This window comes from Toxorhynchites rutilus, chromosome 1, assembly GCF_029784135.1.
Source record: "Toxorhynchites rutilus septentrionalis strain SRP chromosome 1, ASM2978413v1, whole genome shotgun sequence".
Classification (NCBI taxonomy): Eukaryota; Metazoa; Arthropoda; class Insecta; order Diptera; family Culicidae; genus Toxorhynchites; species Toxorhynchites rutilus.
The window spans coordinates 130326422-130342959 of NC_073744.1; the positions used below are offsets into that span (position 1 = coordinate 130326422).

General features: G+C 39.5%; 1 protein-coding gene across 10 annotated transcripts in view; it reads right to left on the bottom strand.

The window, feature by feature from the left end:
• LOC129761983 (integrin alpha-PS2) overlaps window positions 1-16538 on the bottom strand; it is a 207222-nt gene that overhangs the window by 64906 nt on the left and 125778 nt on the right. For all 10 annotated transcript variants that reach the window (XM_055759871.1, XM_055759877.1, XM_055759880.1 and 7 more), the window contains one exon: window positions 1054-1183. In XM_055759871.1, coding sequence (XP_055615846.1) covers window positions 1054-1183 — 130 coding nt within the window. The remainder of the gene's footprint in view (window positions 1-1053; window positions 1184-16538) is intronic.

Consider the following 16538-nt stretch of genomic DNA (forward strand, 5'->3'; position numbering starts at 1 on the left):
TACGACTTCTAGAGCTTATCAATTCCAACATTTTGCGATGCAAAACTTATTTCAATATTTTAATGCTACTTAAAGTTATTGATGTTTTTTTACCCAAAAACTCATGATTTCAAATTTAATTTACTCAAACACAAAAAATAACATTGTTTTGAAAATCACACACCATGTAGATTGGAGTATGCTCTTTCAAATGCCGTCAATAAACTTTGTTTATGTTTGCCCCAGAAAGAATTACAAACAATTGAAGAGAGCGTATTTTTTAGGAAGAAATATCAATAACTTTGAGTAAAGTTGAGATATTGACAAGTTCTGCATCGAAAAATATTTGTATCAGTAAGCTCTAAAAGTCTTCCAAAGACAGTTTGTATGTAGAATTTAAAATATAGAAGTTAGAGCAAAAAAAAACAGTTTTTTTCATGGTGACCCTAACGTAACATAGAAAAAATAGCGCCTTTTTTTCGGTTATTTCAAGAGATAGAAAAAAACTTTGTTCCACAAAGAAGTCTCAAATAACTAGGACTACAACATTGTTGAACTTTTTTTACCTCTATCTATAAAGATAAGAAAGTTAAATTGGTTCATCAACAATTTTGGTCACCCTATTTTTGATAACATAAAAATGAGTGCTCTACCGTATGTAACAACTTTGTCGAAGCCAGTTTTTGTCTAGAGAATAACTGTCGAGCTCTAAATGCTAATTTCCACTCAAATACATCTCCTGGACCATTGTGCAATGGGTTATAGACTCAAGAATCAACCTATTCGTTATTAGTGCGTGAATTTTTCGCATTCAACCTTTAGTTTAAATATTCGATAGAATAGTTTCGTTATAGGTAAGACTAATTATTGAGAAATTTCCGCAGCTTTCAAGTCTCCTGGATCATAATTAAAGTGTGAAGAAGTTATGGTTTGTGATTACAGTTTGGATAACATTATAATTCATTGTCAAAACAAGTGTGTATCTTTCAATTTGTATCCATTATTGTAATCAATCGGTTTTTTTAAAAGAACCAATAAAATATACAAATTACATAGGAAAACAAAACAACTTACTCGTACGGCAAGGCGAATACTCATCGAACTGCTGCATATTGTTCCTAGCGATGAAGCAAGTCCCCACCGGTTCCACGCGTTCCACCTTCCGGGGCTGTAGCTGATGAAACACATATCTTGGAGCACAGGCCTGCAAGAATAAAAAAAGACAAAACCAAATAAGCACAATGAAAACCAAATTTTAACTAAATTGTTTCTGACAGTCCCCCCCCCCCCTTTTCAGCCCGACATGGAAGCGAACAAATTTCTCGAAATACCACACCAACGAACCGACGACGAGTCGCGGCTTTCCCGGCAAGTCCCCAAGCGGCAGTAGCCAAAGGTCGTACAAATCACAGAGAACACCGGGGTGGCATTGGGGGAGGTGGCACGCCAATAAATGTGACAACAGTAGCGACTCACGATTCACGCGGGAGAGGTAGAGAGAGAGCAGGGCAAACGAACAAAAAAAAAAGCTGACCATTTTCAAATAAGGCAACCAGTATCGTACGGTATCATCGGTGCAGCACAACCGGATAAATATCTCTCCGAGAAGCCGAGAGACTCCGGCCGGGCTTCTTGTTGCGTAAACTGAACGATGTTGGCCCCAAACGAAACGTATTGATTCGAAGCGCGACAGACAAACCGATGGAAAAAGGATTGGCCAAAGGGTGAGGGGGGGAGGCGGGTAGAATGAAGGAAAAACTTGCCGTCGTGAGTCCCCTAAATGGTCAAAACAATGCGATTTTATTGTTGTTCTCTCTGTATATCGTTCCCGCGCCGGCACTTGACTTGACCATAACCATCGGACTCATCCGCAAAGTTTGCGGAAAGTTCAATGCGATGAAATGGGAATCGCTGCTGAGTTTTAAATGTTACCATAGTGCATTAAGAGAACATATTGAGGGAGGTGTCATTTAAACTAGCAGCAGGAAAATCTGCGGAAGTCACACTAGTCGAAGACACCAAGCGGAAAGGGAAACAGTAAAAGGTGTCGAAAATGTTAATGGGTCACACCATTTATCGTTCACCCCGCTGCTGCCGGGGGAAAAGCTATTATCGTCCTGTCGTTTCCCAATTTTTCCAGTTCGATCGAGATATAACACCACAGTATTTTTCCGGTGGCCTTGGAGTGTATATCCTGTTTGCCAATGGTCGACCGGTGGATATAAGAGTAGGTTTGCTGTGTGGTTGTTATCGCCGTTCTTAATGGCAGTTGGGGGGTGTTTATGGCATCACACATCGACGGTAACCCATTTCACGTTAAACTGAATTTATAATAAAATACGTTTCCTTGCGTTCCAATAGTATGGAACCTTTTCGCTGACAGCGGACTATCATCCCCCCTTTAATTGGATTGATTCCCATAAAACTGATTTCGCGTCGACAGCGCAGAGATGACCTTGCGAGATATTCTGACTGCCATCGGTCGAATGATATTGTGAGTTAGTTACAAACTACCCGAATTCAGGTCAAAATCATCAATATCTCATGACGATGACGGTAGACCACTGAATCTAGCAGTTTTCAATCGAACGCTCGCGTCCTTCGCGCTGAATGAAGTGAGCAGTGAAATCTCGCTGAAATCTCAAATCGGTACAGTTGCATTTACTGTTTGAGTCGTTGAGTCGTTCAATAGCTGACGCGAGCATTTTTGTCAGCAACACGTCACCACGCTGTCGAACGAGCGAGCGACCGATGCACTGGATTCCAAACGGACCGGTTCTAGAACTGACCTGCCCATAATGGTTCGACACTGTTATCGGGTTGATTCCCCCACACCAAATCAGGTGAATCTGCTTGCGGGTACCGGTATGGCGGCCGCGAATGTGTGCTGCAATTCGTTCACTGTTTTTTTTCGATCTTGGCAAGAATAATGCCAGCTTCAATGAGTTTCGACGGAGATGATGATGAAATCAACGAACCAAATTAACTGGGTCTGTTTTAATCGGTATTCAGCTGTTCTATCATACAAGATGATTTAGAGTTCGCAACTCTAACGGTAAAACAATTCGATGCACGATGAGGTAATTGTAATCATTTATCGAAATAGTAAAACACAACATAAAGGGTGTGTCACATCAAATTGCATCACGGAAAAAACGCTGTAGAAATTTAATTTTTAGGAATTATATCTTCAGCTTTCGCTTATAATCAGATAAGAGTGTATAGATCACGTTGGCCATGCTTCACTGTCAATTTTTCTTAAATTTGGAAAAATGTCGTCGAACGAAAAAGAGCGTCGTGAATTAATCCTGTGCACTCATTTCGAGAATCCGGAGTTGTCACATCGGGACATCGGTAAGATGCTAGGAATCGTCCAATCCACGGTCAGCAGAGTACTAAAACGATACTTCGAGAACCCAATCATCGACCGGAAGGTGAAGAACGGCAAAAATGAATGCTCCGTCAGTGAAAAAGATCACAAGCGCGTAGTTAAGCAGTTTAGACGTGATCCGAGAAGTTCGGTCCGGGATGTCGCCAATAAGCTGAAGTTGTCAAGTTCATTCGTCCAGCGGACCAAGCAGCGGGAGGGCCTGCGTACATACAAGGTTCAGAAGACTCCTAACCGCGACGAAAGGCAAAACATGGTGGGGAAGACGCGAGCCCGGAAGCTGTAGACCGAAATGCTGACGAAGCCGCATTGCCTGGTAATGGACGACGAAACCTACGTCAAAGCGGACTTTCGTCAGCTGCCGGGCCTGTTGTTCTTCTCCGCAGAGGACAAATTCAGCGTTCCGGAGGAGATTCGCAAGCAGAAACTATCCAAGTTTGCCAAAAAGTACATGGTGTGGCAAGCGATCTGCACTTGCGGAAAGCGGAGCGCCATCTTCGTGATGACCGGCACGATAAACGGGCAGGTTTACCTTAAGGAGTGCCTACAGAAGCGCTTACTACCACTATTGAAGCAGCACGAGGGCCCGACCATCTTCTGGCCGGATCTCGCTTCGTGCCACTATTCAAAGGACGTGTTGGAGTGGTACGAAGCCAACGGGGTCACCTTCGTGCCAAAGGAAATGAACCCGCCCAACGCGCCGGAGCTTCGCCCAATAGAGAAATATTGGGCGATTATGAAGCAGGCCCTCCGGAAGAACCCAAAAGTTGTCAAATCGGAAGCGGACTTCAAGAGAAAATGGATTTCTGTTCAAAAAACAGGAAGTGGGTTATATCTATGGAATAACCGCAAGGGTGACGTAGGACTATCGTTGATTTAGAGATCATTTGTTTGAAATTGAATCTGAATTAATTCTGAATGAATGAATATTTGGGGGACTTCGAAAACGAGAGCGTCACGTTGGAGGCACAAGGTTTTATGCATCCAATATTGGATACGGAAATATTCTACTGATGGGGAAGAATAATCTTCAGAAGCTATTCTGTTAATTGCGATTGATCGAAAAATCACAAAACCAAATGTATTTGGTCACAGTGTTACATGGATAGAAAACATTAAAATAAACTCTTTCACATGAATGTAGTTTTAAATTCCCAGAGGAACTGGCAGATTATTTTCAGTAACGATTAGATATTCCCACATTTTCCTCGATACTGGAAGCCCACCAGTTGTTAATGCTAACTCGATAACCATCTGTTAATAGCACTTGATTGAAACATATTTGGTCACAGTGTTACATGGATAGAAAACATTCAAATAAACTCTTTCACATGAATGAATTTTTAAATTCCCAGAGGAACTGGCAGATTATTTTCCGGATCTTTCTCGATGCTGAATGGCATCCAAACGGAAAGAATTCCGCGCGTGTATGTATGTGTGTGTGTGTGTAGCGGCTGCTTCGATCTTCCCGGGGAACCGTTTGGGGCATCACTCTCCTCCTGATGGATTCCCTTCTGACCTAAGGTGCACAAACAGGCTCTTGGTGACACCGTTCATTCGCGCTTTCATGATAAACGAAGAGCTTCACCACAACAGCGACAACATGCTCCAATCGCTGTTCAATTAGAACTGAGTGGATTTCTTTTTACAACTTAAATGCATTTTTATTCAGATGTTTTGCTATTTGCATACATATTTTACAGTTCAAGTGACACAGTCTGGGCTTTACATCTTCGGTTCAGCTTTTGGATTTAAAATCATACTGTTAAGCAAAAGTTCCTTATTTATAATTTGACAGTTGTTCACCATTTTAATGGTATTATTTGAAATTAAATTTGAAAGAGACTACTTATAAACTACTAACTAACTAACTAATAACCAACTAACTAATCTACTATATACAAATTTTTTATCAGGTCAAATTCAGAGGATCTAGATTTCTCAACAAATTTAGCTTTTGTTTCATACATAATTGCATCTAGTTTTTGGATATTAGCCTCTTGGTGTAGATCCGAGATCCTTGTGTCAAAAGGACGATCAAGAATCATCCTCAATGCACGATTTTGCGCCACTTGGAGTTTGTTCCTGTGAGTCTGAGCACATGATCCCCACACCACAATTCATAAAGGATGGCAGGAGCTATGATTTGATTGTAGACGGCCAGTTTGTTCACCTTTGAGAGACGGGAACGTCGACAGATCAGAGGGTACAGAGATCGAACCAAAGCGGAACACCTATTCAAATTCTTCTCCACGTGCTGACGGAAGAGGAGTTTCTGATCTATCACTAGCCCCAAATATGTTACTTCAGCGGACCACTGAGTGGATTTCCGAGCGGCGCTCGCTTATATACCGATTGGTGATTTCAATAGCCTGTTTTGAAAGCAATTTTAAGACTATTGAAACAAGTTTTTGGATCAGAAAGTAACAAGTATAGAACGCGTAGACATTTTATCTTTCGAATGAAGTGTTTATCATACCATTTCGTTCAGTTGTTTAGGAGCTATTAACGCTCAAAATCTCGGTCTCCGGCGTAACGCTTTCGTTTTCGAAACTTTGATTTTACACCCCGGTATAGAAAAGAAAGACGTAGTCCTACGTCAAAAAACTACAACCTGACGTTGTACAGAACCTTATGGACGGGGTAAAGAGGAAGGTGCGAGCATACGGGCTTGGGCTCGAAGTATGAATAAAAAGAAAATGCCAAAAGTTGTTTAATAGTTTTTATTTTACTGTCTAAAATTTTCAAAAGACGGCGCCAGTGGTTGTATGGTTAGCGTAACAGCCTCACAATCCGATCGGCCTGGGTTCAATCCCAGCTGGCGTCGTTGGGATTTTCTGAGGCGAAAAATCTCTGGTTACGTCTTCCTTCGGAGCGGAAGTAAAAGAAGTTGGCCCGGCTCATGAGTTGTTGAGTCTGATAGGTAGGAACAGGTGGAGTCGCTTCCCTGATGTCGGTGATTGGCACTAAAGTGGCGGAAATAGGCCGACGAAAAATAAGCGAAGATAAAAAAAAAAAAATAAATAAAATTTTCAAAAGGATCGGTCTACTGGGCGAATTTCTACAGCGTTTTACAATGATGCAATGATGCAATTTGATGTGACACACCCTTTACAGTCAAAGCTCTCTATAGCGTCAACCTTTATAGCGACAAATCTCTCTATAGCGAAATTTCCAAAGGTCCCTTCAAAATCGCATACAAATTCTTTTTTTTATAGCGACATTTCTCTATAAAGGCCCATTTATACGTTGCTAGTAGCTGACTTGAGAATGAGCAGCTACTGACCCGGTGAACTCGCTTGACAATTGGTTGACTCGCCTTGTCCGTTCACACAGTGTGAGCTGCTGACGAGAAACTAGATACTACAGCATTGGCTTACCAGGGATGCCAGATGATTTTTCAAATGTCCATCAAATAGTCAGAAACAGTAATCAGGTCCGAATTTGACAGATGATTGATCCGAAATCGACTTCTCTATTGGCAGTTTTCGTCTCAGGTTTTCAATTGTATTTATTTTATTTAGTTGCACAATTTTATCGCGAAATACACGCTGACCGTGTATAAAAATACTTTGTGCTGAATTTCTTCGAACTGAAGGTACTATCCGGAAAAGCAGAAAGGCAAAAGGATTTGGGCCAGGAATTGGATGTAAGGAAAAGGAGCAACAAATAAAATCTTGAAGGAACTCTACGATGATGATTCTCTAGAGTACATAGCAGTGTTGAGAAAAACACCTCAATTAGTGGAAACACTTTTGGATTTCATTGGACCAAGAATACAACGGCAAGATACACTCATGAGGGATGCTATACCTGCAAGAGTGAAATGAAAAAGGACATTGATGTGCCTTGCTTCTGGAATATCGTTCAGATAGTTGTCGATATTTTTTAGAATCTCGAAAGCATTCATAGCTAAGATAATTCCGGAAGTATGTGATGCTATAAATGACAACCTAAAAGATTTTTTAAAATTTTATTCATTTCGCCTTGCCAGCAGCTTCGTGTACCAATTTATCAAATAAAAATGATAGTAGATTTGCAGGTGGAATAAATACGCGTCAAAAATTAAAATAATGAATGAAAATGTACTTTTTGAAATCGAATATGTATTCTTTTTTTTTTTGCAAGTTGTGAGTGAATTTTGAATGAAAATTGTGCCTGATTCTATATTAGAAATTCTCAAGAAAACTATCTCAAAAATAAAGCGTGCCCCGCCAGCTTGCAAAACAAAATAACAACGATTTCATTTAGAAACTTTGAGGGTTTTATTTGTTGATCCAATAATTTTCAAGTCTATAAATATCTTCGCATATTCGCAAATATCTTAAAAATAGAGACATTTCTTCACATTTGGCATCCCTGATTCGAACGCTAAATTCTGTTTTTGGCGTTTTGAGGGATGCAAGTGCGAGTGAATTCAAAAAACTTTGAAGTAGCTCGCACGCCGAATTACAAATGACACTAACTGGCATGATGTGTTCACACGGTGTGAGTAGCTGCACTGCAGTAACTGACTAGACCGAATCGTATTCTTACTCGCACCGTCTGAACCCGGCTTAACGACCATTCCCTGTAGCGACACATTTCCGCTCATACAAGACATTCTCTATTGTGACAATATTCAATGACACTCCATTTACAGTGCAATAATAATTAGTTGAATTGGACTTAGTATATGACTATGGAAGAAAATAGTCTATGTTATGATTTGTGAACATCAATCATATGTTCGCGAGCAACTAATATGAATTTTCGGATACCTTACAAAAACAGAGAAATTGAACACATATTTAGATGCAGTTCTGCTGACGGTACATTTTAAAATTTTCAGCCCTATTCTGTATTCCGACGGATTTCCATTTCGTTCGAAACCGTTATTTCGATCGAGTTATTATTTCGCATTCCCTATTTCTATCGTTTTGCCCATTTAATGTTCGTAGAGAAAAAGGTCGAACTAATGCGGGCGCTACACGATTCGTCCAACGTTTCACTCGAACGTTGGTTTCAAACATTTGACTCGATGAATCGACCAATGTTGTGACGAATGTGCTGCTACACGGTGAAGTGAATGTTCGATTCAATGCAATCGGTCCAAACAATCGGCGAGTATTTGGATCGAATGTTTATTGTTTTTATTTACCATCAAAAACGTTAGGAAACTGGATGACGATGCGAGTATTGAAATTGCTGCCGTAGCAATTGTACTGATATTGGGCTGTAAATTAGAAATGCTTGAAATCAACACTATAAAACTGCAATATTTTGCTGAATATTTTGAATTTTTTGAATCAATTTCATGGTTCCTTCATCTAAAACTTGTAAACAAACCAATCTGTCAAAGATAGATTCGGATGAATCGTGTAGCGCTGTATCGAATGTCATCGAGTGTCGAATCAACGAATGACAAAAATCCTTTGACTCGTGCCACTCGCGTTGGAACAACGAACCACAACGAACGGATTACCTTCCAACGCGAATATTCGACACTCGACATTGGAGGTTCGTAGCTCGTCAGTCGACAACACGATGCGTCGAATCATCGTGCGTCCAGCATTCGAGGGTGTTCGTAGCATCGTGTAGCGCTGACTTAAATGGAAAAACCACTCGAAGACAGAATGTAATTTTATCAAATCGTTCGAAATATTTCGAATCGATCGGAATACAGAATAGGGGTGTCTGTTTAAACTTCTACTGCACATAATCAGCTGTACCATTTCGTATAGCGAAAGAGCAATCCAGAAAATAATTCTCGAAAGAGAAGTAATCACTCTGAAGCTCTCTGATGCGTAGTGGGAAACAATCTAAACGATACTGTGTGGTTAAAAAGGAACCAATACATATTAGCTGTTGTGGATCACGTTTTCTTGTCTTTCTTGATTCTGGCGCAAATAAAATCCATTCCACTAAAACAGTGCTAGAGGAAACAAAAAAGTTACAGGAGGGTTGTGTCCGAGACACGACCGCATAATTGACGTAGGATTTCGTTAGGCTATTTGTTGATTTTGGATCATTTGAAGACTTACATCGTTAAACTCTTTGTTAATGATTTGGTGACCCTCAAAAGGGCCGTTTTGTTTGGTTGTTGGGTATTGTTTTTCTAATATTTCTTTATTTTTCCAATTTTTCTCACCGTATAAATTTTCCTTGGGTGAAAATGAACACAACAAAACAGACAGCTTAAACAATAGTAGCTGTAAATATGAGCTTAAACTGAGCTTAAACAATAGTAGCTGTAAATATGAGCTTAAACTGAGCTTAAACAACAGTAGCAATTATTTCTTGCATTCCAAAACTCTTTGAAGCCATAATAAACCATAATAAACTAATAAACTTTTTCAACAACTAAATAATATACTTTTTCAACAACTAAAGACACGAATTACGAATAAGCAACACGGTTTTTTCAAAGGACGATCAACAAATTTGCTGGAATTTGTCACATTCACTTTGAATGCAATGGATAATGGTAATCAAGTTGAAGCTCTATACACTGACTTTAGTAAGGCTTTCGATCGTGTTGATATACCCTTACTCCTTCTTAAACTTCAAAAAATAGGTATAGAAGTCAAGCTATTGAAATGGCTAGAATCATATTTGACTGACCGCACCCAAATAGTAAGATTTAATGGGGAAATTTCAAAACCAATATTTGTTACATCCGGAGTTCCTCAAGGCTCTCATTTGGGGCCACTTTTGTTCATTTTATTTGTTGATGACGTTTGCGTTTTTCTTAACAGTGTTAAGGCACTTATCTACGCAGATGATATGAAACTGTATATGGAAATAAAGAATGAAGAAGACTCTCAAACATTCAAAAATGAAGTTGACATAGTTTATAATTGGTGCACTAAGAGTTTATTACAGCTCAATGTTAGGAAATGCACTTTGATTACTTTTACAAGAAGAAGAACACCATTGAACAATGGTGTTATACTGGGTAATCAACCCATCAGTAGATGTCAACGAGTAAGAGATTTAGGTGTGATCTTAGATTCGAAACTAACCTTCGTGGATAATTATAATACAATCATCCATAGAGCAAATAATATGTTGAGCTTCATTAAACACTTTAGTTACCATTTCCACGATCCGTACACAATAAAAACATTGTATATTACATACGTCAGATCAATTCTCGAATACTGTAGTATTGTATGGTCCCCCTACATAACTTCACACGAAGACAGAATTGAATCTGTACAAAAACAATTTTTGTTATTTGCACTTCGTAAACTAGGCTGGTCTTCATATCATCTACCTCCATATGAAGCACGCTGTATGCTAATCAATATTAAAAGCCTAAAAGAACGTCGGAATTCTGCCATGATTCTATTTATTATTGATATCATATCACAACGAGTGGACTCAGAAGAAATATTAGGAAACCTAAATTTTTACGCACCGATTAGGAACCTTAGAAACTCTAACATTTTTTACATAGATTATCGAAGAACGAATTATGCCAAATATAGTCCTATTAATCGTATGATGAGCCTCTGTAACGAACACAGTGAAACAATTGATGTAACCATGTCAAGGTCAATGCTCAAAGACTATCTGAATAGCATAAGATATCGTTAAATTTCACTGTAATATTTGGGCAGCATATTTAGTCTACGCTGGTTTGACGAAATAAATAAATAAAAAAAAATGATTCTGTAACTTGTTAAAATCGTCTTTTAAATTAAACGAATAAATTATCCAGCCAGCTCTGTTTAGATTTTTAGTTTTAAGTAAGTAGTTTTAAGTAGTATTAAGAAAGTATCGGTCTACAATTTAGATTGACGACAATAAAAAAAACAAAAAAAAAACAAACGACCCGTTCTCGAGCGGGAACACACCTTGGCTTTTATTTATGAAAATTGGAAAACATCGTTTCATATATCAAGTCATTTTTAACACAACTGCTACTGCTAATTTTACACTTACACTTGTGCTAAATTTTTCACAATACACGATCGATATGAAATTTCACGAAGCAATCAACATTAAAGCTTCAAATTTGAATTTTATTTACTAGAATTGATCGTATCACTTACCGTACTTGCAATACACAAATGCCCCCTACCTTCATGCATTTGCAATGCCGATTTCCCCCAGGTAGCTTGGTTTTGATGTCTCTGTTAGGGAACACATTTCTGTAGGAACAAAAGTTATCCCTACTTTCATGTATTTGCAATGTCGATTTCCCCCAGGCAGCTTGGTTCTGATGTTTCTGTTAGGGAACATATTTCGGTGAGAGCAAAAGCTCCCCTTACTTTCATGTATTTGCAATGCTAATTTCCCCCAGGCAGCTTGGTTTTGATGTCTCTGTTAGGGACCCGCCGCATGTGTCGCCAATTTCGACCAATCAGAAGTGGGTATTTCCGTTAGGATAGAGGTCGAGATTTTTCAATTGTTCGTCAATTAATTTCATGGTATATATTATTTTCTTCAATATAAAAAATTGTTATGGAATGCCGAAATCGATTGACGCAAAAATTTCAGCAATCGATCATGAAAAGACTAAGCAACAAGCGTTTGGAATTGGACAATTTTCACGATGTACCCGATTTTCGATTTTCAATTTGTACCCCAATATGTTCCCGAAAGACGTAATCCTACGTCAAAAGGAATTCTATCAGTTTCCCCTATCTCTATTCAGTTGCCAGACATCGAAACTCAACACAAACTTAGCGCAGAAAATCCACTATTGTTAATTGCTTGGTCAAAGCTGATTTTGTGAAATCATACAATTTGATATGGATCAACGAAAATAGCATTGATAACGACATGGGCCGTTATGTATTCCGATCAAATTTGAACCGCTCGTTGAACAAGAACAAGAACAACTTTTGAAGGTTTGTTTATAAATTGTTAGTATTTTCAAATATCATATGAGGTATAATCGAAATTTGTACTTTCCTTACTACGTGGCATTTGACGACAACTAATGCGAAGGAGCAATTTTGTCTGACGATGCCATAATAAAAAAACAGTGCAAGAGCAATCATCTATAAAGGGTGTGTCACATCAAATTGCATCACGGAAAAAACGCTGTAGAAATTTAATTTTTAGGAATTATATCTTCAGCTTTCGCTTATAATCAGATAAGAGTGTATAGATTACGTTGGCCATGCTTCACTGTCAATTTTTCGTAAATTTGGAAAAATGTCGTCGAACGAAAAAGAGCGTAGTGGATTAATCCTGCGCACTCATTTCGAGAAACCGGAGTTGTCACATCGGGACATCGGTAAGATGCTGGGAATCGTCCAATCCACGGTCAGCAGAGTACTAAAACGATACTTCGAGAACCTAACCATCGACCGGAAGGTGAAGAACGGCAAAAATGGATGCTCCGTCAGTGAAAAAGATCACAAGCGCGTAGTTAAGCAGTTTAGACGTGATCCGAGAAGTTCGGTCCGGGATGTCGCCAATAAGCTGAATTTGTCAAGTTCATTCGTCCAGCGGACCAAGCAGCGGGAGGGCCTGCGTACATACAAGGTTCAGAAGACTCCTAACCGCGACGAAAGGCAAAACATGGTGGGGAAGACGCGAGCCCGGAAGCTGTACACCGAAATGCTGACGAAGCCGCATTGCCTGGTAATGGACGACGAAACCTACGTCAAAGCGGACTTTCGTCAGCTGCCGGGCCTGTTGTTCTTCTCCGCAGAGGACAAATTCAGCGTTCCGGAGGAGATTCGCAAGCAGAAACTATCCAAGTTTGCCAAAAAGTACATGGTGTGGCAAGAAATCTGCACTTGCGGAAAGCGGAGCGCCATCTTCGTGATGACCGGCACGATAAACGGGCAGGTTTACCTTAAGGAGTGCCTACAGAAGCGCTTACTACCACTATTGAAGCAGCACGAGGGCCCGACCATCTTCTGGCCGGATCTCGCTTCGTGCCACTATTCAAAGGACGTGTTGGAGTGGTACGAAGCCAACGGGGTCACCTTCGTGCCAAAGGAAATGAACCCGCCCAACACGCCGGAGCTTCGCCAATAAAGAAATATTGGGCGATTATGAAGCAGGCCCTCCGGAATAAACCTAAAAGTTGTCAAATCGGAGGCGGACTTCAAGAGAAAATGGATTTCTGTTCAAAAAAAAACTACGACCTGACGTTGTCAGAACCTTATGGACGGGGTAAAGAGGAAGGTGCGAGCATACGGGCTTGGGCTCGAAGTATGAATAAAAAGAAAATGCCAAAAGTTGTTTAATAGTTTTTTTTATTTTACTGTCTAAAATTTTCAAAAGGATCGGTCTACTGGGCGAATTTCTACAGCGTTTTTTCCGTGATGCAATTTGATGTGACACACCCTTTAGATAACAATGATGATGAAACTCATTCAGTGTCTGACGAAGCAGTTCACAGTGGAACTATAAACCTACCCTCTCAAAACCAGTTATAAGATGCTCTCAAAACTATTACTATGCTGGTTTATTAACTAAAACAAATTTAGCAAAGGACAGCTTTTCAATTTTTTTTGATTTAAAGAAAAATGTGTTGGGGGACAAATGAGCTGAATTTTGTATTTATTGTTCAATGTTTTGATTTAGGTTGTTAGAAATCAATTTCCTTTGTTAATGATGTAATTTTATTGTTTCATATGAACTTGAGCTTTCCCCTCTTTATAACGACATCCAAATTCTCTATAGCGACAGTCCTTTATAGCGACAATTCTCTATAACGACGGTCCCTTGCGTTTTCGCTATAGAGAGCTTTCACTGTATCTTCAACAACATTATGACAACAATTTCGATCTATTATTTTCATAACAGGAATTTTTCGTTTTGATAAAACATATTCTCACGTAGATCTGCGTTTAACTGGAAGGTATAGGTTGTAAAATGAAAAATCTAAGAATGAAACATGTAACAGCATAATGAAATATTTCAAACGCTTATGACTCGACCATTTCTTGAAAGACCGCAGAATAGTTTGCAGCAATAGATTGGAAATATTTCTACGCGTCTACAATAAAGAGAATTATATATTTTTGGACCGAACTATTGAGAGACAAAAAGTGTTTGTGTATGATTGAATTACACGTACGCCTTGTTAATGGTATGCTTTGTCAAAGATACATAATAGTGGTGGTGGAACACATTTTGAATCACCTTTAGTCTCACTGTGTGTCTAGAACAAAAGAACGTTCCTGATGCATAATGAGTGACGATAAGGAGACTGGGGGCGGTCCACCCCGGATGTAACCCTGGGAGGGGTGACACCAAGGCCCCGCTACTGTCTTTCTCTTCCTATGTGCTCGGATCATGCCAATATAACAGTTATCAGTGGAGTTCAAAAACTAAAAAACTGTCACTAGGGTGAAACTGAGTTTGAAAAATCACAACACTCACATTGCAAAACAAACTTCAAACTTCAGAAACTTCACAGCTCGACTGAACTGACAGCTGACAGCTCTCTATGCCGTTATGCCAATGTGTTGATTGGTATAGGGATGCAAGGGCCATGGTGCTAATCCATCATGTTTTGAGTTGGAAATATTTAGTGTAAACAGTTTTTACCGATTGAACGTTTCACTAAATAACTCACTTTCAAATATGATTGTTCAAATATGCAGAAGTTATTTCCCCCAGTGCCATTCGTTTGTTGTTACGTGCTACGAATCATGAATCTAAAGCATGCGAACTAAAACGTCACGATCGCTTTCGGTGCAGAATCAATTATATCTCGCTTGTGCCGAAAATATATTCAAGTTAAATACGAGGGTCACTATTTATATTTCGGGAATTGGCAACACTGATGTCATGTGAGTCCATCTGACGGTTCCATCGTAAAGTTTGACATTTTTGACGATATACGTACTCAGAACATTTTGTCATACGGACGCTATTTGTTTATTTTATATTTAGTTGAAAGTTTGGTCTCGGCAAAAAAATGGAACTGAATCGTGAACATTTTCGTGCGATGATTTTTTACGACTTTCGACGTGGATTATCACAACAAGAGTGCGTCAATCAACTTAATTTGACTTTTGGCGATGAAGCTCCATCAAAAACCACTGTTTATCGCTGGTATAGTGAATTCAATCGTGGTCGTAGTTCGCTGTCCGACGAGTTTCGTGAAGGTCGTCCAAAATCGACTGTAGTGCCAGAAAACATCGATGCTGTGCACGAAATGATTAAGCAAGATCGTCATGTAACCTATTGTGAGATTGAAGCATCCCTAAGCAGCAGTTCCACCAGCATATATGCGATTTTACATGAACACTTAGTTGTGCGAAAATCATGTTCACGTTGGATCCCACATAATTTGACAATCGCTCAAAAAAAAGGCTCGTGTCGATTGGAATAAATGCTTTGAAAATTGGTTTAAGTGTATCGATCATCGTGGCGAGTACTTTGAAAAACAATAAAAATATATTCGCAGCTTAACTATTTGTTTTTGTTCCTATTCCCGAAATATAAATAGTGACCCTCGTAATAAGCAAATAAAACAACATTTCGACAACAGTTAGGCTGAAACTCGCGCGAACCTAGGTTACGCCAAAATACTTCAAAACAAAGTTTGAAAGGAGAGAGTAACGCCTGAGACACCCGCCTCGGGTGTCTCCCGATCACACTATCTCACTGCTCGATAGGTAGTAATAGTTTATGGGATTTATCATTGCAGTGATCTTGAGGGTTAAATCGTTGATATCAAATCCCTTCCTCATTTGCTCGACCTTACACACGTGGAAATTAGGTACCTCGAAAAATATGTACTCGGAAAAAAAACTGTACCTTTTTCATGAAAAACCTACAGTCGTATCGAATTCCTCGTGCTAATGGTAACTGGATGACAGATAGAGCAGGGGTGGTTGCAGGGTTGGGTGGATAGGTATTCCTTTCACGAAGAGGTAGTGAGCTCACAGAAGAAATTCGATCGCGAAAATCAATGGAATGTCAATGTGTAGTTGCTCTGCATTTCCAAAATAGGCCACGGATTCCACAGCTCCCCAAAATGCTACATGTATTCACATATTGTATTCTACATGTATCCGGCGAATACCAGTCATCATCGGAGGAGGCTTCAACGACTGGGCTGAGCAACGTGGTTGTAGATGTACCAACGCTAGGAAGTACAAAACTAGACGTCACGCTTCTAAACGTAGGTACCATAACCACTTTTCGCAAGGACTATTGCAAAAAGCCCATGAAACACTTGAAGAGAATCATTCTCAGTAGACTG